The sequence below is a fragment of the Lontra canadensis genome, unplaced genomic scaffold (assembly GCF_010015895.1).
Source record: "Lontra canadensis isolate GAN:19392208 unplaced genomic scaffold, GSC_riverotter_1.0 scaffold98, whole genome shotgun sequence".
NCBI lineage: Eukaryota > Metazoa > Chordata > Mammalia > Carnivora > Mustelidae > Lontra > Lontra canadensis.
Window position 1 is genome coordinate 3,801,486 of NW_022631092.1, and position 18,164 is coordinate 3,819,649.

The window sequence follows — 18,164 nt, forward strand, 5'->3', positions numbered from 1 at the left end:
CAGCTAGAGAGGGAACACAAGCAGGGGGAGTGGGAGAAGGAGAAGCAGGCTCCCTGCTGAGCAGGGAGCCTGATACAGGGCTCATCCCAGGACCTTCCTCTCCAGGATCACGGGATCATGACCAGAGCCAAAGGTAGATGCTTAATGACTGAGTCACCCAGGCACCCCCGTCCCCATTCTCTTTCTAGCATGATTAGGTTTACTTAGAAAAGCATTTGTAAATCAAAACATTGGTGATTCTCAAGTTATGTTCTTAGATAATTATTTAGACTTCATTTGGGGAATTTTTTGGTAAAGAATGGAGTTCAGTTTCTAGATGTAATGTTGAAAGATAAACTTGTATGAGTCTTAAATTTAAATGCATAAATATCTCTACCTTTCTGTTTTTATTTGCTGTTCTGACAGTTTAATAACTAGTTAAAATTTCCAAATGTATTAGTTATTTTTTATTCTAAATAAAATAGAATTGGCTCCTCCTTGTTGGCTTCGGAATAGGTATCTTAATCTCACTAGAAAGCCATTTCAACACAGAGGAGAGGATGGCTTAGTTTTAAAAAGAATTTTTGTGACTCACTAGTTCCAGCTATATCATTTACATTCTTGGCTAATTGTATTTGGGAATATATATTTTGACATAGTATATCTGAATATGTTTATTATAATTATATTCATAAATTTTTTTTTACTGGAAAAAGTAAAAGGTGGGAAAATTCCTATAAAGTGTATATGATTATTTTAGTCCATCAGTATGTATCCTTACTTTTATTTGTTAAGGTTTTTTTTTTTCCTCCTTGCTTTTCATATCCACGCCATCTTCTCGTTCATATTTTAAGCTGCCCATCTCTAGCTCCTAGTACATATATGTTGATGATGAGTTATATATACTATATATACTACCCTTTTTTATCTGGGTAATACATAATTTTAAATGCTACTTCCCTAAGAAGAGCATTCAAATGTAACTAAAAATGTAAATACAAATATATACTATGGAGTAACATAAATGTAAAATATAAATTAAACATATCTAATATATAGCATCTAGTATTTTTCTGATTCTATTTATATTAAAATATTATATAGATAAAATTCAAATTTCTACAGAAATATGGGTAGGCTCAAGTTCTAATGGTTCACTTGTAAATTAGTTGCCTTTGGGGAAGATGTATTCAGAGTTTGTTACAGGTTCCCAGTTGGCCCTCTGAAATCAATTTGACTTATTGTATAGTTGGATTTATAGAAAATTATATTTCTGTATTTTGTTTTTTTTTCTATGGGAAAGTATGCATGAATCTCAACACGGGGAGGACGTTTCCCTTTCCCTCTGCAACCCTGTCTTCTGAAATGAAATATTTACCTAGAACGCTTTATCTTACCCCCAAAGGAGACTATGGGAAGAGGCCTGAATTCCTGGAACCATGATTGTGATACGAAAGCCTTTTTAAAGTTCTTTGGGGACAGCCTATATACGAAAACTGTAAGGCTTAATTCATTTCCTTTCTGATCTAACCTCTTTCCTTACCCCTAGTTGACTCTCATTTTCTACTAAGCCCATCCTTCTTCCTTTCCCCTCAGCATTCTCTCTGTTTGCCAGAAAGGAAAGGTGGTATAGATAGGGAACTGTTCTGCACATGGTAGGAATTAGCTCATCCATTTATATTTCTTTTTGTGAATAAGCCAAAAGCGATTTTCCATCAGGGTGAGTAAGCAGAGGTGTGTCCCCTGTTTTTGTTTTATGCTTTTTGTTTTTTTGGTTTCAGATTTCTTTTATTTATATTAAAGAGAGCGGGAGAGAGCATTATGTTGGGAGGGGCAGAGGGAGAGAGAGTCCCAAGCAGACTCTGTGCTGAGCATGGAGCCTGACGTGTGCCTCAGGTCATGAGCCCTGAGGTCATGACCTGAGCTGAAACCAAGAGTTGGTCTCTTAACTGACTGCACCATGCAGGTACCCCCCACCTTTTTTTTTTTTTTAACCTATTTTAGTAGCAAAAGAAGAGCAGTATTTCATGCTATATGTGAAAATTATAGGAAATTCAAATTTCAGTGTCCATAAATAGTTTATGGGAAAACACCTTGCTTGTGTGTTCATATAGTGTGTGTATTGTGTAGGGAACCTTTCACACTGCTAGCAGCAGAGTTTAGTTTCAACAGATCGTATCACCTGTAAAGCATGAAATATTTTTTGTTTGGCTTTAAACAGAAAAAGTTTTTCGTTTAAAGCCTCTGATTTAGAGGCAGGTGAGCATCATGATTAAGAAGAACAAGGAGTCTGGAGTTAAAATTGCTCCTTAATGCCTCATTCTGAGACCTTGGGCAAGTTACTTATCGCCTTGTGCCTCGGTTTCCCCATCTGTAAAAATAGAAGAATCACAGTGCTGACTTTGTGAAGTGATCGTGAGGGTTAAATGAGTTAATATACATAAAGCACTTAGAAATGTGCCTGGTACATGGTAATCACTCACTAAGTATTAGCTGTCAGTTGATATTTAAGTATAAGATGTTAGTTGTTCCTAAGTATTAGATAGTAATAGGAACTGGATTGTAATAGGAACTGGAAAATATGCTTTGAAATCAGTTCTGTTTGAGAATAGTTACAAATTTATTAAGGAAATACTTATTTGTTAAGTGAATGCTTCTAGATTTTGATGAACCGGTGTTCAAAATAGGGAAAATTATGAATCTAACGCAAAGCATAGTGAGTATATGTCTTTATATTGCTGCTGCACATAAAATGAGCATTGTATAGAAGATTGTTTTTCTGCCATGCAGTCTGCTAGCCATAGGGGAGAATTACTTGATGTTTGGAATGAAATGTAAGACATTTATTTCATGATTGTGATAAATCTAGTATGATTATTTTTGTGATTCCCAGTGTCTTTCTCAAAGAGTCGTATCAGAAATGTATTTGGCATGTTTAATAGCTTGGCCCTATCACAGTTTTTTTTTTTTTTAATCTTATGGATAAACTCTCAGAATTTAAGGGACTACACTGTGCATGTAACGTAAAATTTACCATTTAAACACATTTTTAAAGTGCATTATTTGGTAATGTTAAGTATATTCACATTGTTGTGCATTGGATTTTGAGAACTTTTTCATACTATGAAACAAAGTTATACCTGTTAACAACTTACTATTTCTTCCTCTTGCCAGCTTCTGGTAACCACCATTCTGCTCTCTATTTCTGTGAATCTGACTACTTTAGATACCTCATATAAATGGAAACATCCAGTATTTTGTCTTGTTGGGATTGAGTTATTTCACCTGGCAGATGGCCTCAAGGTTCATCTGTGTTGTAGCATATGACAGGATTTCCTTCCTTTTAAAGGCTGAATAGTATTCCATGATATGTAGAGACCGCATTTTGTTTATTATCTGCTGATGGATGTTTGCATTGCTTCTACCTGTTGGCTCTTGTGCATATCGTTGCTGTGAACTGGGGTGTACAAATACCTCTTTGAGATCTTGCTTTTAGTTCTTCTGGGTAAGTACTCAGAAGTAGGATTGCTGGATCAAACATAGTAATTCTTAATTTTGTGGGGCCACCATACTGTTTTCATAGAGGCTGCACCATTTTACGTTCCTGTCAACAGGGCACAAATATTCCAGTTTCTCTTTCTCTTTGCCAACACTTGTTATTTTCTCATCTTTCCTCCCTCCCTCCCTTGATAGTAGCCATCCTAATGGTGCGTGGTATTATTTCATTGTAGTTTTGATTGGCATTTCTATCTATCCAACGTTTAAGAGAGATGATCTTATTAAAAGTATCTAACAGGGGGCGCCTGGGTGGCTCAGTGGGTTGGGCCTCTGCCTTCGGCTCAGGTCATGATCTTGGGGTCCTGGGATCGAGCCCCAATGCGGGCTCTCTGCTTGGCGGGGAGCCTGCTTCCCCCTCTCTGTCTGCCTGCTGCTCTGCCTACTTGTGCTGTCTGTCTCTGTCAAATAAATAAATAAAAATAAAATCTTTTAAAAAAAGATATCTAACACAGTATAGCAGTAAGGAGGCTTACCACTGTTTTGGGGTCTATATATGATCTGAATATCTAGAGCTATCTAACAGCCATTAATACTTGCTGCTGTCCTTAGGGATGTATAATTGAGAACTGAGATATTTTTTAACTTTTTGCAAATAAGGAGTAAGGGTGAGAAACTGCCTTGATTGGAACTTGATCTATTGCTAAGTCATCCATTATTGAGATGAATATAGATCATGTCTCTGTGAAAGATGAAAGCTAATATGAAAACCCATTTGTCACTATTAAAATTTTAGCTCTTTTCTTCTAATTATAAAAGAAATACATACTCATTACCAAAAAAAAATCAAGAAAATACAGTAAAGCACATGTTTATATTTGGAATATAATACATACTGTGTTTGTACAGTTAATGTGGCTGTATTTGGCTGCAGTTTTCACTGTCATACTCCACTGGCAACTAGTCTACAGTTTTCCATTTTCCTTTCCATTTTCAATTAAGTTTTTTCTCCATTTTTTGTATGAAAGTCTTATTATAGTGTTGCATGTACAAGAGTTTTTATCAATTTTATACTTAATGATAGGAATTGCTAGATCATGGGTGATATAACTATCAATTTGTATTTCTACCAGTACTTAATAAGAATTCTAGTTCTCCATATTTAGTTTTTTTTTAAAATATGGATGGGTATTAAATGATATATTGTGGTTTTCTTTTACTTTTTTTCAAGTAGTCTCTACTCTGGACATGGGGACTTGAACTCACAACCCTGAGATCAAGAGTCACATTCTCTATTGACTGAGCCAGGCGCCCCTATACTGTGGCTTTAGATTCTATTTTATTTTTTTACTGATAAAGTCGAACATGTTTTCACATGTTGTTTTATTGGCTATTTATATCTGTTTTTCTGTGTCAAGCCCTTTTATTGTCCTTTGTTTTCATTGGTTTGTTTCCCTCTTTGTTACTGATTTTAAAAATTATTTATACATATTTATTCTTTATGTATTGCATCTATGCGTATATATGTATATGAATATATACATACATATATCTATATAATACATGTTTTAATGGGTCTTCTAGTTTGTAGCTTTTCTTTTCACTTAGCTTATATTGTCTCTTCAACAGAAGTTCTTAATTTTAATTTATCATTCCTTTACAGTGTGTGGTTTGAGAATCGTGCTTAAGAAATATCCTAAAGGTCATAAAGATATTCTTCTATATTTCTTCTAAAATTTTGAAAGTTTTGCTCTTTAGGTTAAAGTCTCTAATCCATCTGTCAGTTTAAGAAATTAAGATGTGTTGAATCTCATGTAAAATACATGTAGAGTTCACATGTTTGCTTGAATACCTATTAAGGCTGTGATGCCGAAAGTATGGTAAATGTTGCCTTAAGTAATAAGGTATTTTCAACAGTGGAAAAAAGAAAATAAACATACAAGGTGTTTTACATTAATAATAGCTATTTTAGGAGATATGTTAAATTTTTTTTCACAGTCTTGACCTCAGTTGTGGGTGATAGTTTGCCATTGTGATAACCTTTAAATTATAGACCACTGATTTCTGACTGAACTGGGATGAATACTTGAGTGTGGCTATATAAATAAGCAGATCCCCGAATTAAGAGGTTAGTCATTTTTGATACACATGATATACTTTTTGATACATAGGATATATAAGATGCATAGATATTTAAGATGTAGAAGAGCCCTTGAAGTCTGTGATGACTGCTGGTCTTTATCGTGAGCTTGCCAGTGCTGTGACCTTTCTGGATGTTCAGGGAGGGCCTTGTTTGTCCAACATCAGTATTATACCACCTGCTACCCCATCTTCGTTTGTTGCCATCCAGTTTGTGGTATCCTAGGGAAGAAGTAAAATCAGCCTTTCCATGTGAGCAATTTGTACCTGTAGATAGACCTTGAAGTGAAGATAAAATAGATCAACTTTAATTATCAGAGAGCAGTTAATGTGCTTGGTCATCAGCATTAACTTGAAGATAACATCTGTGGTAAAATATTATAACTAGGATGAAACATGACCTCTGGAAATTAGTACTTTTTAAAGTGTTGTTTGTTATGGAACATAGTAAGTCAATAAGTACCTGCCAGGGCCATCTGGCTGGCTCGGTTAATAGAGCATATGACTCTTGATCGCACGGTGGTAAGTTCAAGCCCCATGTTGGGTGTGGAGCCTACTTAAAAAAGACACACTTAAAATATTTAGAAGATATATAAAATATATATAAAATGTATGTATAAAAAGGTACCTGCCAAAAAATCTCAAAATAGATACTTTAATTTAGAATTGGATTGTGGAATGGGATACAGAAATTGTATTTGTAACAGAAAAATAAGCAATTTTATCTCATAAAGTTGTTTTTTTCCCCTAGAAAAAGAACCTGTTTTCCAATGAGATGATGCTTGTTGATAAATAAAATTATGAATGTCTTTGAAAATCTTTCTTTGAAAACACAGTATCAATATACCTAATTTAATAAAATATAAAAGCAAATAGTAAATACTACTTGGTTTGCACTTTTGGTATATAATCATAAAACTGAGGGATAGGTGTCCTAACTAGTCTTTAGTTGTTTGGTTTTGATTTTAGAGGAGCCACAGAAATTTTGTAACGGCAGATACCATTTGAAATTTTCTTGTGTATTAGTAAGGTAGTTACAGGGAAGTTTTGTGATACATTTATGATCATACTAATATTTTCAGCTGTGCTATGTAGTGAAGTAATGTAAGTAGAGAACAAACTTGAATAAAATCACCCAACAGCCCAGTGTGTGTCTATGGATTTTATCCCTCCTGGGAAAAGTGAAACTTAGAGCATAGCTGTCCTCTGTCACCTAGAGTCCTCCAGAATAACCATTGACAGGGCTTCTGCATTTAAACCACAGGATATAAAATAAATGGATAACCTCTGTAGTTTGAGTAGAAAATACAAGTGTTCATCATCTGATAGCGGTTTCTGGTATGAAATAGACACTTGAATTTTTATTTAGTTTTCAGTCTTTTCACTGCTCAGTGTTTTAAGAGAAGAAATTCTGTACTTACTATATAGATCCTGTACATTTAGTATGTTTTCTGGCATTCAATAATCTACTACTGGTAGCAATAGAATAGTAGGGAGAGAGTTTATTTCGATCTGTTTTAGGCATTCATAATCTTTGGCTCTCTACATGCAGATATGATAGACCATTCAAATATTAAGTAGTCTCTTTCTCTTTTCCCATTTGGAGGGGCCATTAACATTTCCATGGAATTTGTCTACCACTCTGAGTATAATGGTGAGGTTGTTTTCTTTCTATCTGCTTAATTAATATAATCAATAATTTTTATCTTAATAGGGACTATGGTGAATAATGATGGAACTCTGACTTATTTTTCATTGACAATTTACATTTGAGAATGGAATTGGTATTGGTGTGTAGTAAAACATGCAGTGACTTAGGCATGAGAAATATTGGTTAATTTTGTCATTAAGATGGGTAATATTGGGGTGCCTGGGTGGCTCAGTGGGTTAAAGCCTCTGCCTTCTGCTCAGGTCATGATCCCAGGGTCCTGGGATCAAGCCCCGCATCGGGCCCTCTGCTTGGCGGGGAGCCTGCTTCCTCCTCCCTCTCTCTGCCTACCTCTCTGCCTACTTGTGATCTATGTCTATCAGATAAATAAATAAAATCTTTAAAAACAAAAACAAAAGATGGGTAATCTTGGCTAAGTCATTCAAAGTTAGCAAGTCTCAATTTTCTGTCTGAAAGTGAAGGTGTTGAACTAAATGATTGCCAAGAATTCTAATTCTTACATGAACATGTATAGAAACTGGCATCATGCAGAACTTTAGTAAATACTCTAAGCAGTATATGTGTCTGTATGTGTTTGTGTGTTTACTTTGGAATTTTTGTCAATGTGTGTATATGTGTTTTCTTATTAAGGATGTTTTTTGTTTGTTTGTTTGTTTTACAAAAAAATCAGATTTATTTTAAAGTTACAAGTTAAAACAGTTTCAAACTCATTGAATACATTCTTAACAATTCTGTTTTAGAGGTTTTTTTTTTTTTTAATTTAGCTTAAGATCCCTTTAAATTACTCTTAGGATCTCTTTAAATTATACTTATAAATTTAGTATTCATTTTTAAATACTTAGATTATCTAATAAATCTTTCCAAGTACTAAACTTCTCTAAACCTTATATTTATGGATTTTTCTAAAATTTTAAATACAGTTTGGATTTTAAAGTCATAAACCTAAGTCATTCAATGACATTTAAATTGAATTCACAGGTTTAATTAATTAATTAATTTTTAAAAGATTTTTATTTATTTGACAGAGAGAGAGAGCACAACTAGGCAGAGAGAATGGGGAAGCAGGCTCCCTGCTGAGCAGAGAGCCTGATGCAGGGCTTGATCCCAGGACCCTGAGATCATGACCCAAGCCAAAGGCAGAGGATCAACCCACTGAGCCACCCAGGCACCACCACGGATTTAATTTTTTAACATGAAGGTTTCCTTAATCCAAGTTTTAAAAGTACCAAATATATACCTATTATGCCCACATGCAACTCAAAAGTAGCAAACTGTGGGCTTTATTTACTTTTGTTTTTCCCCTCCCAATTCCAACCCACTTTCTTTCCTTCTCTCTCCCTACAAAATAACTTTTTTTTTTTTTTTAATCTTTTATCATGTTTGTATTCTGAACCTACCTGGTTCACCAGGATCTTTTTAGTTTTACCATCTCAAACAATTCGAAGTAACATTTCCAAGCAAATTTGGAGCCATGTTCTCAGATGACTGGGGTTAAATCTTATGAAATTTGGAGCTACAAACACTGGGAGTGATTTGTATCTTATGAAAATGGGCATAAAGTGTCTGGTTTTATAGTCTCTGCCAGTGGTGGCCCTGAGGCCATGCTTTCCAAATGGGGTGGTCGCTGTGCCTGTCACCCCTGGATCCAGGTCCACATCAGTAGATCCTCAGGTATGATGGGTCTGCAATCCTCATGCCCAGGAAGCTTCTGTGTTTTTTTCAGTTAATCTGTTTCTTTTTGCTTGATTTGTTCTGTATTCTTCTTTAATTTGTCAGGCTACAATTTTCAAGTATTTTAAAAGAAGACATAATTGGATTTTGCATGTCTCCCATGTCTTATCTGCATTTTCAGTCATAGTTCAAAGGTTATTCTTCTAACAGTTTTAACTAGAACAACTTTCTAGAACCCAAAGAATGTTTATATCCTAAAGATATAAACTCTCTGGAAGAGAGTTCCAGAGAAATATAAATGGGGCTTATATATATTTGGACCACAATCCTGTCTTACTCGTGTATTATGTAATGTGATACCTGACTCTCCAGCTGTATCATAAGCTTTTAGGCATGGACTTTATACTGTGCTCTCCAGTGGAAACGTAACTCGTGCAAGCCACATATGTAATTTAAAATTTTCTAGTAGCCACATTAAAAATAAATAAAAAGAAACAGATGAGAATAAGTTTAGTAGTGTGCTTTACTTAATCCAGTATAATCTAAACATTATTTTGACATGTAATCAATATAAAATCGAGATATTTTACACTCTTTTTTTGCATACTGTATCTCCAAAATCCAGTGTTATTCTTAGAGCACATCTCAGTTCACACTAACCATCTCTCTGATGCTCAATCGCTGCGTGTAGCTCGTGGCTACTATCTTGGGCTGTCTGTCTTACAGTAAGTGCTGTCTTACACTTTTATAACTTAGTGCTAGTAACATCATTGCCCTTTTGCGTGTGTGTGTGTGTATCATTTTAGTTACAGATTTCTCTAATTGAATAAAATATAAAATATTTTTTAATGCCTATCTTTATTTTCTTTCTCTCCAAGGCTCTTCCTTCTTCCATGATTATCGTAGCAGTTTACTGTCCTGTGATAGCCGCTGTTTTCGTTGTTCTGAAAATGGTCAACTACCGACTCCACAGAGCCCTGGACGCCGGAGAAGTCGTAGAGAGGAACGCGCATGAGTTCTCGGATCAGCGAGCTAAGGCTGAGCAAGGCAACTGCTCAACCAGAAGAAAAGACAGTAATGGACCGAGGTAAGGAAACCCATGGCACTCAGTTTGTAAGGATGTGGGTCACGCTTGTGTACAATGATGGGATTCTTGTGTTGTGCCTCGGTTTTGATATGTGAGTTTAAGGCAGTTACAGATCTTGCCACAAGAGGTAACAGGACGGGTACAGATGATCACATTAGACCCCAGCAAAGCTCACAGGCATATCTGAGGGATTAAGTAACTGTCCTGGCTTTGTTACTAAATAACATGCTAGACCAGTAAAAGTTATAATTGTAAAATAGTTATTCACACCAAGACCAAAACCAGTGAAAAACAGTGTGAAGAAGTAATTTTAAAGCATGGCTTATAAATCTTAGCATTTATATTTTATTTATATGTATAAGTAAAATGTGTTAAGCAAATTGTGATAATATTTTACTTGACATTTTTAATCTGCATTTTTCATTTAATCTATTGTAAATATTTTTCAGTTATATATTCTCACCTTAGAAACTTTGCTGTTCCTTCCCTCCATCTTTGTATAACTGACCTCTTAGGATTCAAGTTTGTGTAGATGTTGCCTCCTCCTAGAGGTTTTCTTTCCCTTCCCAGACAAATATTCCTCCTGTGGCTCCCAGTCACATTTCTCGTCATTGCCTCGGCCTCATCCCCTTTCTCTTGTTGACCAAAAGATTTATTTCATTCATAGTAAGAAGTTTATTATGATTTCATAGAAATGATAGGTACCACTAATAATAAGTCTTCAAAAAACAGTTACTATATGAACACTTATTGTGTGTAATTGTCCTTAAAACAGTTCTGTGAGATAGATACTATAGTTATTCCTGATTTATAGATGAGGAAACTAGAGTGAGAAGGAGGAAATATTCTAGGGACTCTGATCTGGAGTCCATGTTTTTAACCGCTCTGAGATGTTTCCACTCAGTATAATATGAAAAGTGGGTATTCTTCTTTTAAGGTAGGTAATGTTTCTGTTTTCCAGTACATTGAGTTTATCCCTTTTCATTTACACTTTTCTCCACCCATAACATGATTACACTGTTTGTTCATTAGCAAATATTCATAAGATTATATCATAATGTTCATAACATTAATCACTACTTGAAATTGTCTTACTTAGTCATTTGTTTGCATTATATGTTTCTTGAAGGCAGGGGCCTTGTTTTTCCTGTGAACTATTTTATTCCCAGGTTCTAAAGCAGAGTCACTGATAGATTCTCAGAAAATATTTGAAGTAGTGAAAACATTTTTTCTGCATACTATTTTTTTCTATTTTTAATAACTGTACAGTATTCCATTTTGTAGGTATGTCATAATTTAACTTTTGATATTAGTTACTTTATTTTCAAATTTAAATTTGTATGTTAGATCACTGTGATGTTTAAAATTTTTTTTTTAAGATTTTATTTTGGGGATGCCTGGGTGGCTCTGTTGCTTAAGCGTCTGCCTTCAGCTCAGGTCATGATCCCAGGGTCCTGGGATCCAGCCCACATTGGGCTCCTTGCTTAGTGGGGAGTCTGCTTCTCCCTTTGCCTGTCACTTGCTGGCTCGCTCTGTCTCTGAAAAGTAAATAAAATCTTTAAAAAAAAAAAAAATTTATTCAATGGTGGGACTCGAATTCACAACCCCAAGATCAAGAATTGCACAGTCTACCAACTGAGCCAGCCAGGTGCCCCTGGGATGTTTTCATTTTTAATGATTAAAATTTTAATTATAATTATAATTTGGCAGAGGTAAAATACTAGCAAGCTATACCCATTTTTAAGTTTTTCAGTATATATCGCCACATTCCAAAGATTAACCTTCTAATTACCACTGTCAACAATTTGAGGGCTGCTTTTTCTGCACATTGACAACATTGAGTGTTTGGTATTTAGACAAAACTGTGGTAGATAGCTCACTGTTTAATTTTTAAGTTTTTGGATTACTAGTTAAAATGGATGTATTTTTCTTGTGTTATTATTGTTACATATTTACTTTGTGAATTGTTCATTTTTCTGTTGGTGATTTTTGCTGTTTATTTGGAGAAGGTATTTATGAAGGATTTTAATTCTTTATATTTTGTGTCAAATAATTTATAGCATTTTATTTATTTATATGCCACAGTTTATTTTTGTGCAGTCTATTCTGTGAATGTTTTATTAGTTTTGCCTTTGATACCAAGTTGTTTGAGATTTTTTTCTTCCCCCATATTATATAAATGTTTGCCTGTGTCTGCTTTGCTTTCGGCATTTTTTAAATTTTTCATCTTAAATTGTAGTCAAGCTGAAAACATTCTTTTTTTTTTTTTTTTTTTTATGTTAGTCCCAACACTATTGAGTGAATAATGCATTTTCCCTCAGTAATTTTAAATACTTTCCTTTTCATGTAGCATAAGCATGTATACTTATATCAATTTCTGGGCTTTGTTTTCTGACCCATTGATCTCTTTCTCTTTTGTTTATACCATACTGCTGTTTGTTTTGTTTTGTTTTGTTTTTTATTTTGTACTGTTTTATGGCTTACTAATATGCTTATTATTTAGCACTGTGAATCCCTTTTCAGTACTTTTCTGTTGGAGTGTTCTCTTAGTTCTTCTCATGCGTAAATAGCGACTCCTGAACAGTGAGGGGTTATAGGGGCACCAAGCCCCTTCCCCTTCCATGTATGGGGGCCCCTGGGTGGCTCAGTCGGTGAAGCATCTATCTTCGGCTCAGGTGATCCCAGGGTGCTGGGATCAAGCCCCGCTGAGCAGGGAGCCTGCTTCTCCCCCTCCCTCTGCTGCTGCCCCTCTTGTGTTCTCTCACTCTCACGCTCTCTCAAATAAATAAAATAAAATAAAATAAAATAAAATAAAATAAATCCATGTATAACTTTTGACTCCTCTCCCCCCACTTAACTACTAATAGCCTACTGTTGACTAGAAGCCTTACTGGGAACATAAACAGTCAACTAACACATGTTTTATATGTCATATGTGTTATGTATGTACTGTGTTCTTATAATAAAGTAAGCTAGAGAAAAGATACTGTTTTTAAAGAAAATCATAAGGACGAGACAATACATTTACAGTACTGTAAAATGTAGAAAATCCACATGTAAGTGGACCTGCGTGTTTCAAACCTGTGTTGTTCAAGGGTCAACTGTACATAGTTTTTTGTGAGATGCCCCTTTTGCTCATCCTCCAGAAAATTCCATTAAACTTGATAAGTATATTCAATATGGAGAAAACTTAACCTTTAAAATATGAAGTCTCATCTGGGACATGGTGAATATATCCATTTTTTTACCTGTCTCATAAAATTTCACATATTTTCTATGGGTTCTATGTATTTCTTAAGTCTATCTTATTTTTATTAGGAAATACATACCCTTGTATCATGAGTAAGCAGACAGAATGTACACTCTGCACTTAATCTGCTAGGGCTTGAATCACTTCCTGACTGTATGACCTTGGGGGGAGTTACTTAAGCTTTTTATGCCTTGGCTTTCTCACCTGAATGATGAGGCAAATAAATAAAATAATATTATAAATAAATGAATAAATAAAATTAGAAGTATATATATATACTAAATATAAATATGTATAATACATATAAATAAATAAATATAAAATAGATAAATAAAAATACTATATCTTTTTTTTTTTTAAAGATTTTATTTATTTATTTGAGAGACAGTGAGAGAGCATGAACGAGGAGAAGGTCAGAGGGAGAAGCAGACTCCCAGTGGAGCTGGGAGCCCAATGCGCGGGACTCGATCCCAGGACTCCGGGGTCATGACCTGAGCTGAAGGCAGTCGTCTAACCAACTGAGTCACCCAGGCTTCCCCCAAAATACTGTATCTTATGATACAGGATACAAAGAATGGATGAGAGATAATACATATAAAGCATTTAGAACCATTCCTTTTCTTTTAAGGGGAGGTGGGGCAGAGGGCAAGGGAGAGAGAATCCTCAAGCAGATTCCTTGCTGACCCAGAGCCCAAGGACATGGAGCTTGATCCCAGGACCCTGAGTTCATGACCTGAGCCAAAGGCAGACACTTAACCAGCTGAGCTACCCAGGTGTCCCTGTGTTTTTAATTCCTTTCCTTTCATTACTGAATTCTTCTTCCATTTTCTTTCAGTTTAAAATTTAAAATTAAAAAATTTTTATTGTGAAATGTATATATTCCTAAATAGCTTATCAATCATATCATTCAGTATAATTTAGAGAATAATAATAAAGTGACTATTTGATTACCCACCACAAAACTTAAGAAATAGGTTATTATACCAATACCGTACAAGCCTTTACATACCTCTTTCCCATTTCATTCTGTTTTCTTTTTCCTTCAAGAATGATCATTATCTTGAATTTTATGTTAATAATTCCCTTGCTTTTCTTTCTTATCCAGTCTTTGTAAATATTACTAAACATATTAATTTTAATCTGCCTTAGGATATCCCAAAGAGAATAATACTATATGTATTCCTCTATGAGGTGTTTTTTGGTCCAAAATATTGTATTTTATTGGCTTATTTATGTTGATGCTTATAGCTTTCATTTATTCATATTTACTGTTGTACAGTCTACTACTGTGGGAATAGACTACAATTTACTTGTTCATTTTATTTATGTGTTCTAAAGACACATTATGTGTTTCTTGGTACACAAGATATCTAGTGAATATAAACTGATTCATAGGGTATTTTCATGTTCAGTTTTATTAGATAATTCCAGCCTGTTTGGGACTTTATATTCACACCATTAGTATGTGAAAGTTCTTGTTGTTCCATATCTTCATCATTATTTGGTTTTGATAAGCCTTAAAACTTTGCCATTCAAATAAGTGTTAAATGTGCCTCATTGGGACTTTCAGTTAAACTTTCTGATTACTAATGAGGTTGGGCATCTTATCATACATACTTGGTCCATTTAGTTTTTCTGTTCTTTCAAGGCCCGTTCATGTCTTGTTTCATTTTTCTTTGGACTTGTGTTTTTCTTATTGAACAGTAGGAATTTTAAAAGGAAATTCATGATACTACTACTTTATCGGTTATATACATTACGGACATTTTCTCCCAGTTTGTGTCTTGCCATTTTGCCTTCCTTCAGGGGATTTATGATTAGCATATGTTCTAAAATTCAAGATGTACCATTTTTTCATAATTAGCATTTTTTGTGTCTTGTTTAAGCAGTTATTTCCTACACAAAGATAAGAAATATATTCTCTTATATCTTCTTTTAAAAGTCATATTTCTTTTGTTTTTGGATTTCAGTTCAAATTATTTGTAGCATCAGGTAGGGATTGGACTCTTGTTTCTTTATGAGTAACTGGTTTAATCAGTGTTTGTTAAAGAGACTGTCTTTTCCTTGGTGATCTTTAGTACTCACTCTGTCATAAGCTAAATTTCCATATATGGCAGGTGTGTTTATGGGCTCTCTTTTCTGTTCTGTTGATCTGGTTGCTTGTGCCTCTGTCATTACCACACTGTCCCAGTTATTGTAGCTTTATGACATGACTTTTGATGTCTGGTGGGGCAGACCTCCTACATTTTTCTTTTTCAGGAGTGACTATTATTCTTGGCTCTTTGTTCTTTGATATAGAATTTAGAGCCTGTTGGGCAAAGTCTTTAAGAACGTAGGATTTTTATAGACATTACATTGAATATGTAGATTCCTCTGCTGGGAATTAATAGCTTTACAATATTGAATCTCTCCATTTACTTAGCCTTCTTTAATATCTTTCAGTAAATATATATCAATTCTTCATTAAAAGACTTGCATAGCTTTTGTTAAATTTGACAAATCATTTTATAGCGTTTTCATTACAGAAATGTTTCATAATTGCCCTTTCTGTTTTTTTTTTCTCCTTTAAATATAACAGTTTCCTATTTATCCAGCAGCCTCACTAAACTCCCCTATTAATGTTGGAACTTTATAGGTATTTCTTGATTTTCTGTAAGTGACAACAGTTTTATTTCTTCCTTTCTAGTCCTTATAGTAGTTTAACTTTCATAGGCTATGACTTCTAGCCCATGGTTAAAGTAAAATAGTTTTGGCTTATATCCTTGTGTTTTTCTAATCTTCAAGTGTTTTGAAGTTTCACCCTTAAATGAAATCTTTTTTGTAGATTTTTGTTCTTGATATCTGTTTTTCCCCACCTTCCCACTTGGACTCACATTCCATTCTGAGGAGAAGAAATGGACAGGAAAATAATTTCATTTCCAGAGCCTATCACTGTGCTTGGTACAGTATAGTTGTCAGTTTGTTGCATGAATGAATGAACGCAGGAAGACTTGAGCCTTATGGTTGTCGGCTCTGGTACAGCAGTTCAAAAATCCTTATTTAATCTTTATTAGAGAAAGAATGAAAGTCATTAATACTTGTATTACTTTTTTAATGTTTCAGGAGAGGAAATTAGCACACTGGATTTTAGGATTTGAATACAAATATTTTGGAGACCATATTTTCTGTTTCTCATGACTGTAGTGCTTGAAATACTGTAAATTAAGTATTTAAACTATATGTGGGCAAATTTTAGGGAAAATCTTTTGAAGATTTGTTTAAGGACTTTGTTTTTACCTATTCATACTTTTATGAACATCATTATGATCTACATTAGATTTGCAAATTTAGTACTGTAATGGTGCTGTGAAGTTTCTCATTAAAGCCTGAGCAGTTCATGATACTAATAACCAACAAATCAGGTTTGTGAAATCTCCTTTATAATTCAGATTAGACCCCTTCTGCTTTTCTGCCTCTCCGTGTACCTGGTATTTTTTTTTTTTAACAGATGGGGAAATTAAGGCATAAAGGTAGAGAGTCCCTGAATTTGGTGTATTGCTTACTGCAGTAGACCACTTTGCTTCTGTGAGAATTGTAAACTACTATACTTTCCAGGTATGTGCTAAAATTGCCATTGCCAAAAATCTGCAAGTCTTGCTAATAAAGAAACTCTTACTCAGCCATTTTGTGTGTTTAGCTATATTTAGGACAGTGACCCGCTGGCTAAAGTTCTACTTCTGAATTTGTAGAGAAGAGAGGTCTGGTAATTTTGCTAGAGGATTATTTCGTTACAAAAGGAGCTATCCATTTTTTCATTCCTCCTTTTTTTACTCCTAATACTTCCTGCCCACTCAGTGTTGGCCCCTGGGCAAGTTCTGTATCATTGCTTCTCAGCTGGGGGTGATTTTCCCCACAAAGAGACATTTGGCAATATTTGGAGACATTTTTGTTTATCACAACCAGGGGCAAGTGCTGCGGGCATTTAGCATGGCGGTCAGGGATAGCGCTAACCATCCTGCCATGAGCGAGATGGTCCCCCACGGTCAGGAATGAAGTGGCCCCAAATGTCAACAGTGTTGAGGTTAAAAAACCCTGTTTTAGACAATGGTGTTTATTTTTGGTTTTGAAATGGAAAGAAAACTTGAATGCTAAATTTTCTTTTTAAAAGACAAGTATTGGTGTTTTAGAGTGGACTTTAGAGCTGTACAGACAAGGAGTTCAAGTCTTGTCTCAGTTCTCATTGGCTGTAAGTACCTACATTCAGCTGTGTGTGGGAGAGAAAACATATAACCGATTGTAGAGTACTGTGTAAATATTATTTGTATCCTCCTTTCCCGCCTGAACTCCATATACCAATGTGAGACCGTAGATTTTTACACTTTTTGGTTTTCAGTTTTTTCATCTCTAAAATGAGGATAAATATTTATATCTTAGGTTTTAGGAGGAGATTTCATGAGAAAATGCAAATAAAGCACATGCCCCTATGACTGGAATGTATTAAGTACTTAGTAAATATTTGCTTTTATTTGTTATTTATAATAACTTAACCTTCAGATTGTAATCATTTGTAATTGCTCTCAGAAGTGGTGTCTATAAGTAGGCAATACTGTCCCATCAGCTGACAAATGAGTTGACAAAATGTGTTCTATCCATACAGTGAAGGATTATTTGGCCATAAAAAATATGAAGTACTCATAGTTGCTACAACACAGATTAACCTTGAAAACTTGAGGCTAAGTGAAGGAAGCCAGTCACAAAGAACATACATATTATGATTCCATTTCTATGAAACATGCAAAATAGGCAAATATATAAAGACCGAAAACAGATTTCTGGCTACTTAAGGCTGGGGGTGGATGGGAAGGGAAGGGGGGTAATAGCTAAAGGGGTTTGTT

General features: G+C 34.7%; 1 protein-coding gene across 7 annotated transcripts in view; it reads left to right on the forward strand.

The window, feature by feature from the left end:
* PCNX1 (pecanex 1) overlaps positions 1 to 18,164 on the forward strand; it is a 152,425-nt gene that overhangs the window by 25,317 nt on the left and 108,944 nt on the right. For 6 of the 7 annotated variants that reach the window (XM_032837345.1, XM_032837348.1, XM_032837346.1 and 3 more), the window contains exon 2: positions 9,832 to 10,040. In XM_032837345.1, coding sequence (XP_032693236.1) covers positions 9,832 to 10,040 — 209 coding nt within the window. Of the gene's footprint in view, positions 1 to 9,831; positions 10,041 to 16,771; positions 16,885 to 18,164 lie in introns of those variants that run through there. The other variant, XM_032837350.1, reaches the window with a different exon arrangement.